Source organism: Psammomys obesus, unplaced genomic scaffold, assembly GCF_907164565.1.
Source record: "Psammomys obesus unplaced genomic scaffold, mPsaObe1.curated_primary_1811, whole genome shotgun sequence".
Lineage (NCBI taxonomy): Eukaryota > Metazoa > Chordata > Mammalia > Rodentia > Muridae > Psammomys > Psammomys obesus.
The window spans coordinates 5,714,256-5,732,217 of NW_026591918.1; the positions used below are offsets into that span (position 1 = coordinate 5,714,256).

At 42.1% G+C, this 17,962-nt stretch overlaps 1 protein-coding gene across 1 annotated transcript in view; it reads left to right on the top strand.

The window, feature by feature from the left end:
• Erc2 (ELKS/RAB6-interacting/CAST family member 2) overlaps positions 1-17,962 on the top strand; it is a gene marked incomplete in the record, with an annotated part of 884,729 nt that overhangs the window by 466,424 nt on the left and 400,343 nt on the right. The window contains 1 exon segment of the mRNA XM_055612370.1: positions 974-1,109. Coding sequence (XP_055468345.1) covers positions 974-1,109 — 136 coding nt within the window.

Consider the following 17,962-nt stretch of genomic DNA (forward strand, 5'->3'; position numbering starts at 1 on the left):
TGGAATGTTCTGCTAAATGCTTCTGCTGTAATTGTCTACATTAAGCCTGTAATTCCCATTTTTAATTTAACCCACTTTTTATATTTTGTCTTTTTCCATCTTGGCACTTTATGCTGTTAGGATTTGGCATCCTATGAACTTTTACCCCAAGTACCAGGTCCTTGGGAAACACTGTATTTAGCCAAACTATTACTTTGAGCTATGTGTTACCAGTGTGTTTGGTTAGAGACTCCGGGTTGTTATTTTAAAAGTGGAAGTAATGTATTATGATCTCAGAAAAGAACATGATCCAAAAGAGCAATAATAATGAGAACAGCAGCTACCTAGAAGAAAGCAAACACTGCCTCACAGACCACTGGGTTTCATGTACCCTGTCCACTAGTCTTTGGTGACCAATCTCTTTCCTCACTTCCCTTCCCACCTTGGCAGTATTCTTGTAGCCCTCTGTTTCCCTGAAGTCAAATTTCATCTGTCTTTCTACCTAAGGAGCTTTCTACCTGGAGAGCTCGCTCCTCTGTGGGGGAGCCTCTACCTGGGGTGCTTCTTCTAGTTGGCTCCCTTGACCTGCTTTGGAAACATTTCCCTGACCACAATGTCTAAATTCATCTCCTTCCATCATCTGTCTATCCATGTATGCATGCCATTATCTCTCATGGCATGCTGTTTACTTCCATCAACTTTAGGAAACCCAAATTGTATCTCTTGGTATTTGTCTGTCTTCCTCCGGCATTTACTGCATGAAAACTACACTTGTTTCACTCACCATTGACACTCAAGTGCCATCCTGACACCTGCCATTTGTGGGTGCTCAGCACCCACAATCTTGTGTTTGGATAGATGTAGGATTCTTAGAACCCCTATCTTCCTTAGGGGGTGCCAGGATAGTCTGCACCTAGTACTTGCTGGATTTGCTGTGACAACACATGCCTTCCCTGTAGTTGAATTATAACCATGCTGTGCTGGCTTTCCTCAGGCACATGAAAGATCAGAATAAGAAGGTGGCCAACCTCAAGCACAACCAACAGTTGGAGAAGAAGAAAAATGCCCAGTTATTAGAAGAAGTCCGCCGGCGAGAAGATAGCATGGCTGACAACTCCCAGCACCTGCAGGTGAGTTCAGGTTTGGCATCTTATTTCCTAAAAGTTTAGACACGAACTGTGGGCTCTATCTAGTGCTACAGGAACTTATGCACAGGAATGGTGGACTTGACTTTACCTTGGGTCTGGCATATCCTCAGGGAATGCAATAAGTCTACTCAGTAGAAAGCATCATTTCTGAAATGATCAAGAAGAGCTGAGTTTGAAAAATTCTGGAAATGGTCCACAGAGATGATTCCTTCCTGTATCTCAACTTAAAAGGTAAGGACTGCAATTACATGGTTGGCAAGTAGATTCTGTTTGGAAGTGTGTTTAAGTTGTGTGGGGTGGGGAAGGGATGCCTGTCATTATCACAAAAGGCATTCGGATGCATTCCTCTGATCTCAGTTTACAAAAACCAAGGTTCCAAAGTAGATCGTTATTCTGTCTTCTCGGTGAATGTAGTGGATATAGTTATCTCTCAGTGATAGACTTACCTCAGAAAGCGACGGCTGGACCAAAACACCAATTTCTCCTCATTACCCGTGTCTGCTTTGGAACAGAACTCTCTCTGTGTGCTCAATAAAACATTCAAGCTGAAACAGGACGTTGGCTTTGAAGTGCTTTTATTTACTCCAGTCCTGTCTTTAAACAGAGCAATTTGAGTTCAACTTGGCTTGAGTTCACGTTAAATTCTGCTTATTAGTTAGTGTCTTCAGGCAGTTATATATTAGTTTCCTCCTTGGAGATAGAAGTAGATAATTCCACTCTGTACTCATAGTTCATCCTTCTAATTGACCAAAAGAGAAATGAATAATTATTCTGGAGCAGGAAAGTCTGTATCGCATCACACATAGAAGTTTCGTAGTCAGGCATTTGTTGGTGGCTCTATGTTGACTGCCCTTTGCACGGATGCTTCATCTAGACTCCACAGTAACTTAGACTGGGCTGTTTTTTCAACTCTGGCCCATGGGTTCTAGCTGAATTGTGCCTATAGCTTCCTTACTACTCTTGACAGGTCCTGTCCAAGGGTTGAGATTTTAATATTTTTGTCTGTCACAGATGTTATATTGAAGTCTAAAGACTGAGATAATAACTAAAACTAAGATTAAAAACTATGGTGAAGAACACCTTAGTTTTATTTTAATGTCATACATATATTATTTGCAACATCTATTCCTCACAACAATGTTGATTTTTCTTTTTTACATATGGTGTAACTGGAAGTCATAGAAAGATTCTGAAGGACTCGTGTATGAATGAATGAATGAATGAATGAATGTAGAGAGACACAGCAGTGAAGGCACCTTTCACTGACTGCTTTAGTATTGGAGGATTTGCAGCCCTATGTATATTTGCTGGTACCCCAATCACACTGCATGCTACCTGAGCTACAGGGCTCTTAAGCATGAATTGTGGAGTACAACTTTTTTTGAACTATAAAAACTGGAAGTCTTTTTTAAAAATTTATTATTTTTTATATTAATTACAGTTTGTTTTCTTTGTATCCTAGCTATAGCCACCTCCCTCATTCCTTCCCAATTCCACCCTCCCTCCCTCATTTCCTTCCGGCCCCCCTCTAAGTCCACTGATGGGGGAGGTCTTCCTCCTCTTCCATCTGATCCTAGCTTATCAGGTCTCTTCAGGGCTGGCTACAATGTCCTCTTCTGTGGCCTAGCAAGGCTGCTCCGATGATCAATCCTTAGTTAGAAAGACAAATGGGATGGACATTGGAAATAGGACAAAACAAGAAACAGGACAGGAACCTACCACAGAGGGCCTCTGAAAGACTCTACCTAGCAGTGTATCAAAGCAGATGCTGTGACTCATAACCAAACATTAGGCAGAGTGCAGGGAATCATATGAAAGAAGGGGGAGTTAGTATGACCTGGAGAGGACAGAAGCTCCACAAGGATCAAATATATCTGGGCACAGGGGTCTTTTATGAGAATGATTCTCTAACCAAGGACCATGAATGGAGATAACCTAGAACCCCTGCCCAGATATAGCCCATCGCAGCTCAGTATCTAAGTGGGTTCCTTAGTTAGGGGAACAGGGACTGTCTCAGACATGAACTCAATAACTGGAAGTCTTATGGTTAAATTAACTGCAAAGTCTCCATTCAACTACACCCTGATTGAATTCAGATATCCCAATAGCAGTATCAGCTTCTGCTTCCATCCTCCTGCAGGGGCGCTGTGCTCTCCATTCCTATCTTCCTGCAGAGTGCTTTGCTCTCTGTTTACATCTCTGTATAGGTATGCTTTGATTTCTACCCCTCATTCTCCACAGGGATGCTTTTCTCTCTGCATTTTCCTTCCGGGACACTTTGTACTCCGTTTCTATCACCCTGCGGGGATAGACCCTCTCTTCTTCCATCCTCCTGCAAGAATGCTTTGTTCTCTTCTTCCGTCTGCCTGAATCCTGTGGCTTAAAGGGTTAGGAAGTTTCTCTATAGGTGCTGGCTGGAAGCCAGTCTGTCTTCATGGAAGGCAGCCCCTGCGAAGGAAGAGAATAGCCGTCTAGCCGTCATAGGAAGCATGCAAGGAGAGGTGAGAGGTGCACGTTGGTGGGCCTCAATTAGGTTGTTGATTTACCTGGAGCCCAGGAGAAATGCTTAGTCTCACCTAGATCCCTCCTCCGCTAAAGGGGGAGTAGGTGACAACACGCAAGATAGAAATAAGTCCTGCTAACTGGAGGGTTGGGAAGAATAAATAACAGAGCTATGTCATAGCTGAGTGACTGGAGCCCCCATGTTGTGTCTGAAAATGAAAACAGTGTGCTTCCCAGTTAGCAGGTGGCAGACCCTGGACTTAGCTAAAATCTAACTCTCCTTAGATGAGAATTTTAGAGAATTAGGATGGCAGGGAACCATGAAATGGTAGAGTCCTTGTGGGTTCACGGACTTTGACCCCAGTGCACTTGAGATGTGAGAAGTGAACAACAGAGACAGCCTTTCCCCTCCCCCTCCAGGCCTCCGAACCATCGAAAAGTGTTTGACAACTTGGCAGGGCACCGTACAGTCTGAGCATAAACCATAAATCATCATGTGCTTGGAGTGAAAGTTCCCATTGAAGGAATTACTGTTGTTATTCCTCTCTTGGCTCTGGATTTCATTCCAAGGTTCAGAATATCTGAACTGAGAATTCCTGGAAGGACTGCTTAGCTTCCTACAGCCTCGTCTGAGAAGCAGGAATGCTTGCTTCTGCTTTAAGTTCTGTTAAGGCTGAGTCGGTGCTTCTAAAGAGCTCTGAAGTGCTCTCAGCACAGGCTGTGCTTATAATAAATGCTGATAATTGACTGTTTTTAGAACAAAAAGAAAAGATGAAAAATCATTTTAAAAAAGTTGCTTGGGGTCGGGGAGGTGGCTCACAGGGTAAGGGCACTTGCTGCTGAGCCTGACCACAAGAGGTAGTTTCCTGAAACTCACATGGGAGAAGGAAATGACTAACCCCCACAGGTTGCCGAGTCACATGTGCACCACAGACATGCGTGCACATGCACACACAAACACAGTAAAAAGCCGTGTGGCATGTGCAGAGTATTTGCATAGTTGAGCTTTAATATACATTAAGCATCAACATGTGTGTCTTTTCTCTGTGTAGCAATTTCTTCTTTTTTTCAGGACACATCTAGTTATGGAAATTAATGTCTTGTTTTGGCCCATGAACTTTTGTAGAGCAGTATTTTCTTAAGGGGCCTTGATAACTACCTCATAGACCAGTTCATAAAAGATAACATGGTCTGGAATTACTCAGTTGCATTCCTGACCACCCCAAATAAAGGATAACATTTGAAATGCAATAAAAAGTAGTCACAATTAATTTAGATGGAAATGTCTCTGGTTAAGGTTAATAGGGAGTGATTCTCCCACTTGCCCGAATTTTCAGCGGATTGGCTGAGATGCAGTAGATGCTCCTCATTCTTAATATTAGTGTTTTTATAAGTACTTTCTGTTTATATGTTAGTCTGTTAAACCCTTTAAGTATTAAGTATCAGCCAGAATTTGGTTTGTGTGTTTGAAAGCTTGGAGCCCGCTAATTTGATTTGTTTTTCACTATGTTTGTGATGATTGGGTGCCTTGACTTCATGATTTTACCCAACTAAATAGATGTGGTATTTAGAAATAGAGTAGGAGCCCATTGCTCTAATAGTGATAGCTTCTAAAAGAGGCTTCAAATAAGGCCTCAAGTCAGGGGTGGGGAGGGGGTTAGGACTGTAATCCTAGCACCAGTACACTGAGACAGGAAGAAGTCCCAGCTTGGCCTACATAGTGACACTCTGTTAAAAGGAAGAAAGGAGGAAGCATACAGGAGGTAGGGAAAAACAAGAGAGAGACACACACAGAAAGAAAGACACACATACAGAGAGAGAGAGAAAGACACACACACACACACACACACACACACACACACACACGGAATACTCTGAGTTAAAAGAGATGAGCACTGAACCTCAAGCAGAAGTGAAACCAGGGGTTTTTGTAATGATGTTGGCCAAATACAAGGCAAGCTATATGATGCAGATAAGCTGGAGCTCTTGAGGCCCCAGCAGGGCGCCTCCCCTGAAGAGCCAACAGCCATCTGATAGAGCACACCATCACCTGACCTACACAGCTGTCCAGGGAAGCCTGTAATGTCCCCGGAGACCATCCTTTTTTATAACATAGCTATGTATCAGCACTTTATGTAAATATTGTTGACCAAGTATTGTCAGCAGCAATAGTGAGAGAGCACCCCTTGCCATAACCACTGACCCATCAGACCCTGAGACATGAAACCCAGCCTCACACTCTTGATCCAGTGTCAGATTTTTACTGTATAGGTACTGTCTTTGCTTTAGCATATGTGTCTCTTGTGGAAATAAACATTTGGTTACAAAAAAAAAAAAAGTAATGATAAAGTTAAAGAATTACCATTTTGTTTATTGTTTAAACAAGGACACTGCTGTGTCCAGAATGGCTTCAGGGATGGATCAGACTGGATTGTCCAAGGAGTGAAGACAGATGGACATGTGGACAGACAGCTGGGATCAAGTGACCTGGGCTCTCAGCTGGAGAAATTGCAGCATCCTAGAAACACATGTGTTTATTATATAGCGTCAACCAGGATGGCAGGATTCTTGTCAGCATACAGCTGGACAAGGAGGCAGGGTTATTAAATAAAGAAAAACAAGGAGGCCGGGCTTATGGGTCACAGTTGACTCAAGGAGACAGGTTTAGTTCATTTCAGCAAGAGTAGTCTGTGAAGGGGAGCAGTGTCCAGGTCATGAATATTCAGGATGAAAACACTATGGTGAACACTTTCTGTATACACGTCAACATTCACATTCAGTCTCGGTGGAAGGCTCTGTCATCCCGCCGAGCCTGTGGCTGTGAGGTTCTTGATATGGCTTTGCCTCTGTCAACAAGCATTCATTCAGGACTTCACCTGCTCAGGGCTTCCGCTGCTCTCTGCAGGATACAATGATAACAGGCAAAAATGGAGCCTCCAGGTCAAGGACAGATGTGGCACGTGCCTTTTTGTTGTTGTTGCTTCTTAACATAATTTCATGGCAGGAGTGTGTGTATATAACTGGGGGAGGGGTATAGGGAATTCAGGAATCTGTGCCTCACCTAAGGAGTACAGGTCACTAAATTCTGCTGAGCATTATACTAAACTGAGTCATGGGAACTTCTGATTGTCCCAGGTAAGTCATCAGTGTGAATTTTTATGTGAAACCTGAGAGTTTGTACATCTGTATGTGAATTGTTCCTTGGTTTATAATCTGTTTCCCAGCCTATACTCTCTCCCACTGGATTCTCTTGGTACTAAGTAATAGTTAGAATGGACCCTACCTTCCTCACTGTGTCCATTGAAGAGTGGGGATAGTTTAATATTCACCTGGAGGTGTTCTTTTGGTTTGAAAAATAACTTGGTTCTCAAAGGAGGTTACACATATGTGTAGGAAGATAGTGTTCTTGATTTGACTTCATATATGTATACAAATGTTCATGGACAAGGAATGGGAAGGGAAGGATAAAGAACTAAGAGGTAGCCAATTCAACATTCAAATTCTGGTCCTTTGTGGACCGAAGTGAAGCAGAGAATCTCTCCAGCCCTTCCATCCCTGAACAGAGATTGTGAGTGAGCACTGCCATCCCTGATATGCATGCAATAAGATTAGGTTTAGGGAACACCACACTGTGGTGTTCAATAACTAGCAGTTCTTTCAAGAGAGGCTGATGATGAGTTCAGCCACAGGAGATGGTGGACTTGGAGAGTATCACCCAACAGATACTTGGTGACTCTTTCACCCTGATGAGACAAATAGAATATAGAGTGTGGCCTTATTCAATGAACATATCCAATAAAGCACCTTGTGGAACGATAAGGAAGAAATATTCACACATTTTTCAAGTTAATGTTAAACTGTATAAAGGTGGATGTGAGTGATGATGATTTTCTTGTGTAAATTCTGTAGAACTTTTCCCAGGACACAGATTATGGAAGCACCGTATTTATGTTGGGCCTTGGGGCTTTGTGCTCCTGTGTGTCTCGTCAGAGCGCATATGGAGACTTTTCAACAAGGCATCTTTCTTGAGATTCACACTAAATTGTCCTTACCAGAATGGGATGCTTCCCTCATCCCACCTCTCATTGCTTGCTGAATAAACATGCCAGTTTGAAGTCCCGATGGACATCTTTGTAGGTTTTGGCTACATATTTCCCTGTACAGCTTATCGAGTTAATGAACGAATATTCTAAGAAACACACAAGCCAATATTTTATGCTCCTTTTCTGTTGTATGTCTACAGAGTTCTCTTCAATTTATTGCCTGAAAACTAAAGTCTGTTCTTGTGTGCTTCCGTTTCCAAATTATAGGTTCCCAGGGAACTGTAAAGTTTCTTCTCTACCAGTGATTAAGCCCCACAGCAATTCCTTTAAAAAGCGAGTGAGTGTTCCCATTTATTCTTGTTCTTCTAGTAGAATTCTAAAAACTAAAACAAACTAACAAAACAAATAGATTACAGAACAGCTAGAAATAATTTCAATTTTCACTTTATATAAACTGGTATGTCCATATTTTCCCCCAGGGGACTTTCATTTAACTTTGTTCTTCCAATTAGCGTTGGAATCTCCCAGCAGAGGAAGTGTACCAAACATAAAACCCTCAAATACATAGCTTTTGGTGAACATACAGTTCCTGATGGAGTTCCCAAGCTCGCTGAGTTGTTTCTTCAGAGTGGTATGCATATATTAAGCAACAATTTTAAGCCTCATGTCTTTATGTTCATCTCTCCGCGTCACTGACTTAAATTCATTTCTCTTTCAATTCCCCAAGCTTAAAGTTGTTGCTCTAACAGTGATCTATGTTCCTACATTATGGCACACTTACCTAAGCACTGCCATTAGAAGAAACCTGACCAGCCAGTGTTCAGAGATTCATCATTGTCAAAAAGCATTTATTGAGTTCCTAGTTTTTCATGGCTGTTTTGTAGGCATGGTGCGAGGTGATTTAGGGGGGTTTCATTTCAGCCATCTTTTTCAACATATGGAAAGATGAGAAAGGTCATCCCAACTCAGCTTGAAAAGAGAATCCACATCTGTTCCAACTTTCATTAGGATTTAACATCATCATCTTTTAACCAGTTGGAGAGGTTTTGCTTCTTTTGCATTTTTCTGCCTCAGTGCATAGAACTTGGGGTACCTCCTTGAGTTGTGGGTAAATCTCTTCATGTTGCTGCACTGTGACCTGAGATGTTAATGATTTCAAATGATGAGAAGTGTTCAAGTACTTGTGTGTCTGCAGAAGACATGGGCGGCTGGTGTGGGGCATGAGTGGGGGACCAAGGGTTTTTGCAGAAATTCTCTCTCTCTCCAGCTCCCTCCCTCCCTTTCTTTCTCTTCCTCTCTCTCTCCTCTCTCTTTCTCTGGGATTTATTTTGATACTTGTTTTCTTTCACATTTCAATCCCATGAGGACCAAATGAGTTTTGTTGTAGCAGGTCCTTATAGGCAGTCTTGCAAAATCTCATTTGACAGTGAGTTTCTCAGATGCCTCGTTCAGGGTCTTCAGACTGCCCTTAGCCAAGTGCGACTCTGTAAATAAAGCTGTGTGGACTTCCTTAGTCTTCCTTCTCTCCTCCCAATAAAGTACGACTGTTTTCCCAAATGTGGAGTAACTTGCATATTTCTTCTGAGAAAAGTCCTCTGCTTTTCCTGTGGATTTGTGACCTAATCCCCCACTTCATTCAGCCCCTCTGTACAAACACTGTATATATCCATAGAAAAGAGAGGTTTACTCTTAATCAAGTATCTCCTAATCTACCTACTAAATTACCCCCTGGAGACAGAGAGCTTACTCCTTGCTGCAGGGTTTTTAGGTCTCATTGGTAGTCCTTGGTAAAGCTAATGTTTGTTGGCCAAAAGTTTGGGATTGCACATAATGAAATTTAATGTATTTGTCAAATGAACTCATCATTATCATGAGGGTAGACTCTTCTAGAATGACAAGACTTGGGGTGGGACAAGAAGACACTTGCTGCCATGATATGATAATCTCTTATTCATCCCAAGGGCAGCTACCAAGGAGGATGGGATTATCTTTTAGCTGTTATCTCATTTTTTGCATCTTTTGGTCCCTGAACTATAATGTCTAAGAGAAAGGCAGCCACCCTCCTGGAGCTACAGGATTGCTGCAAGCTGATAGCAACCTTTTCCAGTGTGTGCTACTCTCTGGAGCTAGGAAGAAGCCTGGCTCTGTAGAGACTGCCTTGCTTCTGTTTGCTCCAAACTTTGACTTGACAGGTGTGTTTTAAGAACCAATTCCTGGAGTTGAGGCTATAATCAACAGACATCTTTTTTTTTAATTTAAATTTATTTTATTAATTACACTTTATTCACTTTGTATCCCCCCATAAGTCCCTCCCTCCTCCCCTCCCAGTCCCACCCTCCTTCCCCCTTCTTTACACATGCCCCTCCCCAAGTCCACTGATAAGGGAGGTCCTCCTCTCCTTCCTTCTGATCTTAGTCTATCAGATCACATCAGGAGTGGCTGTATTGTCATCTTCTGTGGCCTGGTAAGGCTGCTCCCCCCTCAGGGGGAGGTGATCAAAGAGTAGGCCAATCAGATTATGTCAGAGGCAGTCCCTCTTCCCATTACTACGTAACCCACTTGGATACTGACCTGCCATGGGCTACATCTGTGCAGGGGTTCTAGGTTATCTCCATGCCTGGTACTTGGTTGGAGTATGAGTCCAACAGACATCTTTTAATTAAAAAAAATTTTTTTTTAAATCTATGTTTGGTAAAGTCAATGCTTGTCAGTAACAGAGCAGCAACCCACCTTGGCCAGATCATCACGTTTCTTCTGGAGTGTTTTTGGCATTGAGGCTTGGGACAAGTGTGACTGTCTTCACTTTATAAATAAGAAGGCTGAGCCGCAGGTGCTCTGGCTTATCTGACAATTGTAGACCCAATCGAAGACAAAGCTTTGCAGAGACCCCAAAGCTTTACTGTTCTGTTTTGTCACAGTCAGTTCATGAGTCTGAGAAGATGCTGAAGACAAAGTTTCCTTAGGCAAAACACTAGAACATGTATTTGAAAAGCCACTGAGCTATGGGAGCAGTAATGACATATGCTTACAAGTCAAGCATTGTGGCACACACCTTTAAATACATCATATAGGAGGCAGAGGCAGAAGGAGCTATGAGTTCTGGGTTAGTCTGATCTATGTAGCAAGTTCTAGGCCACCCAGGACTAATAGTGAGACGTGAGACCCTATCTCAAAACAAAATAATAACAACAAACAAAGCAAAGATGTGTGTTGAAAAATATCTTCATACTTTTGTATTCTGCATGGGCCCAAGTGTTTCTGCAGTAGATAAATGGAGACATTGCTGAAGAACCCATGCTTTATAGGTAAGGAATAATAGAAGAAAAAATTCTCATGGCAGGCCTTTTTATTTTCTCCATGGTAGAATTTATGTAACACACAAGCCACTGTTCAGGCCACCTCTAGGGGGCAGTCGAATTCAGCATGCTTTAAAACACCAGTCCACTTAAACCTGTTTCCCAGGTCAGGGTGATTATGGCAGCTTTGTCCTAAGATTTTTCTTACTACCAGAAGTTGGGGCGGGGTGGGGGTGGGGTCGCAAATCACAGTGTGTGTCACCCTGATGCCACACCCACTTCCTAACAGATGCTAGTATGTCAGCATGTCATGACCCAAGGCAGAGACCTAGACATGGTTAATTTCTAAAAATGTTACCTTTGACTTATGGCTTGTCCAAGGTATTGCTAAGCTATGCATTCAAACACTCCAGGTTAAGGAAATGACAGTCAGTGCCATAGGCAATGATTTATCTGGAAACCTTGCAAAAGGAAAATAAAGCTATAAAATCTGTTCCCATTCATTTAATAGTCTCTCCTGTAATTCACGTTTGCGGATTGGGTAACTTGAATTTATGACACTTTTAACATTTTCTTTGCTGTTACACTTTCCCTCCACATCTCACTTATTTATGTTGCCTGAGGAAAAAACCTGCAAGGTTAAGCAAGTGTAAGCTTTTCTTATTGGAAAGGACCTTAGGCCTTTTCTTTCTTTCTTTCTTTCTTTCTTTCTTTCTTTCTTTCTTTCTTTTTAATGTAAGCTCCTTGTTTTGCTGGTAAGAGAAGTAGGGTCCAGCAAAAATCTGGAACCTGCCCAAGAGCCTAGAGGGAGTTATTGGCACAGAGAAGACCTTATCCTAAGCTTCGGCATCCCTAAGAGCCATCTGTGCCCCACACTGGTTCTGCCAGTGTGTCTGCATTGTAGGATAGAAATAATCAAAACCCTTGAATCCAGTATCTTTTAGCAATGGATTTTACACGAGCCGTCTAAGAGGACAAGAAACAGCCCTTCTCAGTAAACTGAACATTATCTTTAAAAAAAAAAAAAAAAAACAAAAAAAAAACAAGGTCTTGCTATGTAGCCAAAATTGAGCTCTCAATTCTCATGCCTCAGCCTTCTGAGTGCTGGGATTTCATGCATGTGCCATCGTGTCCAGAAACTTTGCATATACTTAAAAAAAAACAACAACAGGATCTGCTATCATACACCAGGCCTCTTGTTTGTCTTTAAAGGTAGAGTAATTCAAGAAGTGATAAATTGGTGCTGGAGAAAATTGCTGCCAGTTTAGCCTACAAAGTTTAAGACTATCTAAATGACAATAACAATTTATTTCAATTCTTTTTATCTCTACCATTTTTCTTCATCCATAAAGAAATCCATGATGTTTCTTTTTATAGAAAATGAGTATGGAGTATTTGACAAATTCAGCAAAAAGAATGGCAAATGCTACTGTTTGCTGAGCAGTGGAGTAGGCCATGAGTGATATCACTTCTGGAGTTCTCTGGGAAAGTATAACTTTAAGAATAACATTCAGGGGGGTTGCTGGAGTGTTCTAGGGAAGTGGGGGCATGATGGAGCACAGGAAGGATTCAGGCTGCAGTGTGGTCCCAGCAGACAGCCCTACTACTGCCTGGAGCTACAATAGTCACAAGGGGAGAGCTGATCCTCTCTGAGGTAAGAGAGCTGCCCTTTGCGTCCCATTGACAGGTCCGTGGGTGCATGGGTCTTGGTAGCTGTGAGTCCAGGCCAGGAAGCTTTTGGGAAGGTACACTTGGGGCAGTTGGGAAGCAGATGCTATAGTACTGAGTGGGTGTTTGTTCCGTTCTCCACCAGATACAACCAGCCAACGCGCATGCCGCAATCTTGTTTGACAAGCATGGCTGACGCCCATTCTAGACCTGCAGACCAGCTTCATTATTCTTAGTACAAAGAGGCATTCAACACCAGTCCAGATGACCAAGCAACTGGGAACTCACTGACTTGCTTGACATTATCATCAGACTTCATGAGATTTTGTATTGTCGTTGAAGCCATTTACACATGAGCAAATTGAGTCTTGGTGATGGGAGTGAGTGAAATGGCTTTTTTCAGCTCCTTGAGACGTGGGCCATCTTAGCGGAGGGAATGAGAACACAAGCAGGCAGTGGGGCTGGCTTCTAGTGTAGCCATCATCTCAAATGAGGTGGCTGGTCTTGAACAAAAGAGTTTTGTCATTTATAGCTTCTATAGGAGGAGAGGCTTCCATCCCTGAAATTCTGAGAACTATTGAAAAATGACCATACATGGTGACCAAATGGTACTTTCTGTAAATATGGCTCCTGGATCATCTGGAGGGATGCAGCCAAATAATGCCTTCTATTCATGGATCAGGGAAGGGCTGCGTGGGGGGGGGGGGTGTGCTCTGGGAAGATAGTATCAGCTTGGCAGTGTACGCCATGACTCTGAGCGCTCTGTCAGCTTCCCATCGGGAGGGCAGGCTCTGCCATGTTGAAGAGGCCTCTATGGCATGCATGGACACAGCATGTTTTCTTCCCTCGAGCAGTGGGTTATAATAACACCTTAATTGTTACTTTTTGGTATAAGATAGATTAGAACTGTGACAGTCTGGACACAAGATACACAGTGCAGGAACTTCTCAGTCCTGTGCTGCAAGCAAGGGTTAGTGACTTATTTCTCAAGGGTAGGATCTATGTGGCTTTCAAATGTAATTGTTTGTGAAGTAGACTATTATTTTAATAAGCCATTATGTCAATAGGGACTATTTCCCCCAACATTGTGAGTCACAGTGAGCTGTGGGAAAACAGAAAATGGACTAATCAGACAAATACCAGGTTGATATGATCTAAGTTTGCATTTCTCAAAACATGGTTATCAAAGTGATAGTTGTATGAGATATAGTAGCATAAGAAAGAATGGTTCCATTTGTCAAATACTTTGGAAAAAAAAACCCTACTCCATCCCATACTAAAGTCTCTGAGACATCCTGAAGGCAAGGGAACTGGTTAATGTTTTTTAATCCTACATGTTCCCAAATTGCTTGACAAAAAGCCTTTGTTTTCTTCCTAGAATGTCTATTAACATTGCACAAAATTAGAGTTGTTTTTTTTTTTTTTAACTTAATACGTGCTGGTCTAGGCAATCACAGTACTGATAACAGATAGAGGACAAGTTCTGCGAGGTCAGTTTTAGGTGGAATGGATGCTGCAGTAGAGCTGTATGAAGTAGAGTGTCACCTTCACTGAGGGAGAAGACGCCCAGGCTCCTCCTTCTGACTGAGGGAGAACACGTCCAGGCTCCTCCTTATGACTGGAAGAGTTTTCTCAGAATGACTGGCAAAGACAGTCTTACATCTGAAATACTTGTTAAAGAGCTGAACCTCATGAATAAAACTGATGTGGAAGAATCATGGAAAATGTTTGTGACGAGCAGATAACATTCCTCTCTATCACTGCTCACCTTTAAAGTCCACGTTGGCTGTTAATTATGAGCTCCCATTAGGCAACCCTGCAAATCCAGATTTCATGCAGAATGTATGCAGGTTATTCCAGCTTTAAAATATTCAGTGGATATTATAGGTATATTTATTAATATTTATAAAATATCAATTATATTTTAATTAAATATTAAAACACACAGTGGATGATGGTTAACATAGACTTTATACCTGGTCTGAGTGCAGAGAGTAAGTGACGGTGAGATGCTTAGCCATAGCACCGCATTTGTATCACAGCCCCCTCCCCAAGGCTCGAAGGAGCAATGCAGAAATGGCAGCGGAAAGATTGTAAGAGCCAGCACTTGGCGGGAAGCAAAGTGAAACGGTGTCTTCTGGGCATGACAAGATCCCTGCATTCAGGACCTCACAGCAGCTGTGGTTTCCTGCACAAGGTCAGTCCAGACAACATTGCAACATGGATGGCTAGGGGCTCACAAGCCATACCCTTAACTGTGGATTTCTTGGTAGTTGGTGGCTTCTGGGGAGGGAGAACCAGTTTTCGTTAAGGGTATGGCCCCTTGTATATGGAGATATCGACTGGAGCATACCAGATAGACTCATATTCATACATTTATGGGCAGCACAATTGGTTTCTGTTGGTTATCAAAATTTAAATAAATAAATATTAAATAAATAAATAAATAAATAAATAAATAAATAAATAAATAATTCCCAGTGGCACTTGAGGGCAAGGATTTCCTTCTGCCATTGGTTTCCCTAATTCAGGGCTCTGTGAAGCTCACAGTCCAGCATGGGAACTGAGTGCCAAAATAAAAGGCCTTTTCTGAGGTCCAAGATGGCGGCGCCATGAGGACACTGTGTCTGAGGAGCAGGACAGCAATAAAGGCACCACAAACAACAGACTGAACTCTGGGCCCTAAAACAGCAGCCATTGTGTTTCCCAGGTGAGAGGAAGCCCACAGGGTGGGGATCAGTTGGGTTCCGGTCACCCAGCTAAAACCTGGAAGAGTTCCCTGGTCCCACTGGCCAGCCCAGAGCCACACACCTGTGTGTCCTGATCACCTTCCCAGGCTGAGCTGTGGGCACCAAAACACCTGAGATTGGGATTTCCAGTGGAGAGAAAACCCCACAGGGAAGAAAGCAATCGGGACTGACCTCAGGTCACCCAGTCAATCCTTAGAAACGGTCCTGGGGTACAGTAGGCACTGCTGCATGCCTGACTCACCATCCCAGACAGAACTGTGCGCCCCAGAACACCAGAGACTGGGTTTCCCTGTCGGGAGGAGACCCCACAGTGAAGAAAACAGCAGGTCCAAACAGTAGCAGTTCACTAAATTCAGAGCATAAAACCCAGCAGCAGGGCAACTGCCTCCAGGACTTCTGCAGGTGAGAGGAGAGCCCACTTGACTAACAAAGACCATAGTCACCACTCAGGTTTATATGCCTGAGGTGAGCTATGGTAATTCCTGAGAAACATCAGCCATTTGGTGACCACCCAAAAAGCTAAGGAGACCTCCTTCAGTAAAAATCATCCTCCTGCCAAGGGAATTCTCCCAAACCCAGGATTCCAGGAAGTACCAGAAACTAACCCCAAATACCTAAGATAGCCCAATGGGTAGAGGCCAGCATAAAAGCTCAACCAACAAAAGACAGAACAATATGGCATCAGGGTCAAGCAGCCTTGGGCATCCCAGTATAAATTAAATTCAAGAAGATGACCTTACATCTATGCTTATGAAGAGCATAATAGAGGAAACAAAATGCGTAAAGAAACAGAGGAAGAGAAGGTCAAAGGTATTATGGCCATCCGTAAAGAAATGGAGGAAGATAAAGACCAACAGATTATGGCATCCATAAAGAACTACGGGAAGATGCAGCCAAACAGTGTGTGGCCTTTAGAGAGGAAATAATTAAATCACTGAAAGAAATAAAAGAAACAGAGGAATGTTCACACAAACAGCTGAAGGAATTGAAGGAAAAACAGGAAAATACAGTCAGACAGGTAAAGGAAATCAACAAAATAACTCAATGTCTGTGATAGAATTGGAAAAATTAAAGAAAACACAAATGGAGGAAATCATGGAGAGGAAGAACTTAGGAAAGAAAACAGGAAATACAGAGGTAAGCATAACCAATAGACTACAAGAGATGGAAGAAAGGATCTCAGGTGTGGAAGATACAATGGAAGAAATCGATGAATCCATCAAAGAAAATATTAAATCAAAAAATTCCTGACACAGACCGTCCAAGAACTCCAAGATAACAACATGAAGAGACAAAAACTAAGAATAATAGGAATAGAAGAAAAAGAAGATTCCCTGCTCCAAGGCCCAGAAAATATTTTCAACAAAATCATAGAAGAAAATTTCCCCAACTTCAGGAGAGGCCTATAAGAATACAAGAGGCCTACAGAACACCTAATAAATTAGACCAGAAAAGAAAATCCTTCCCCCACATAATAATCGACAATAAGGATACAGAACAAAGAAAAAAAAACTAAACTAAAAGCTTCAAGGGAAAAAGGCCAAGTAACATATAATGGCAAACCCATCTGGTTTCATCAGAATCACACCTGACTTCTTAACAGATGATATGAAAGCCAGAAGGCCCTGGACAGATATCATGCAGACCTTAAGAGAACACAGATGTCAGCCCAGCCTACTATACCCAGCAAAACTCTCAGTCATTATAGATGGTCATTAAGATATTCAACGACAAAAACAAATTTCAACAATACCTACCCACAAATCCAGTGTTACAAAAGATACTAGAAGGAAAAATACAACCCAGGAATGCCAAGTACATTCAGGAAAAAAAAAAAGGAAATAAATAACTTCACTATAGCAAAACTAAAAGTAGCCAAGCACACAAACACACTACCACAATCAACAGCAAAATCAAAGCATCTAACAGCCACTGGTCATTAATCTTCCTCAGCATCAATGAATTCAACTCTCCAATAAAAAGACACAGACTAACAGAATGGACATGTAAAAAAGACCTAACAATCTGTTCCATACAAGAAACACACCTAAGTCACAAAGATAGACATTACCTGAGAGTAAAGGGCTGGAAGACAGTTTTCCAAGCCAATGGACTCAAGAAGCAAACAGGAGTAGCCATTCTAATATATAGTAAAATAGATTTTCAATCAAAATTAATCAAGAGATGGGGAAGGCCATTTCATACTCATAAAAAAGATTCACCAAGAAGACATCACAATTCTGAACATTTATGCCCCAAATACAAGAGCACCCCCATTTATAAAAGAAACATTAATAAAATGTAAACCACATATAGATCACCGCACATTAATAGTGGGAGACTTCAACACCCCACTCTCAACAAAGGACAGATCAACAAAACAGAAATTAAACAACAACAACAAACAAACAAACAAAAAACAATGACTCTGACAGAGGTCATGAATCAAATGGACCTAACAGACATCTACAGAACCTTTCACCCAAATACAAAAGAATTTACCTTCTTCTTAGCACCTCATGGAATGTTCTCCAAAATAGACTATATAGTTGGTTACAAAGCAAGCCTCAAGAGAT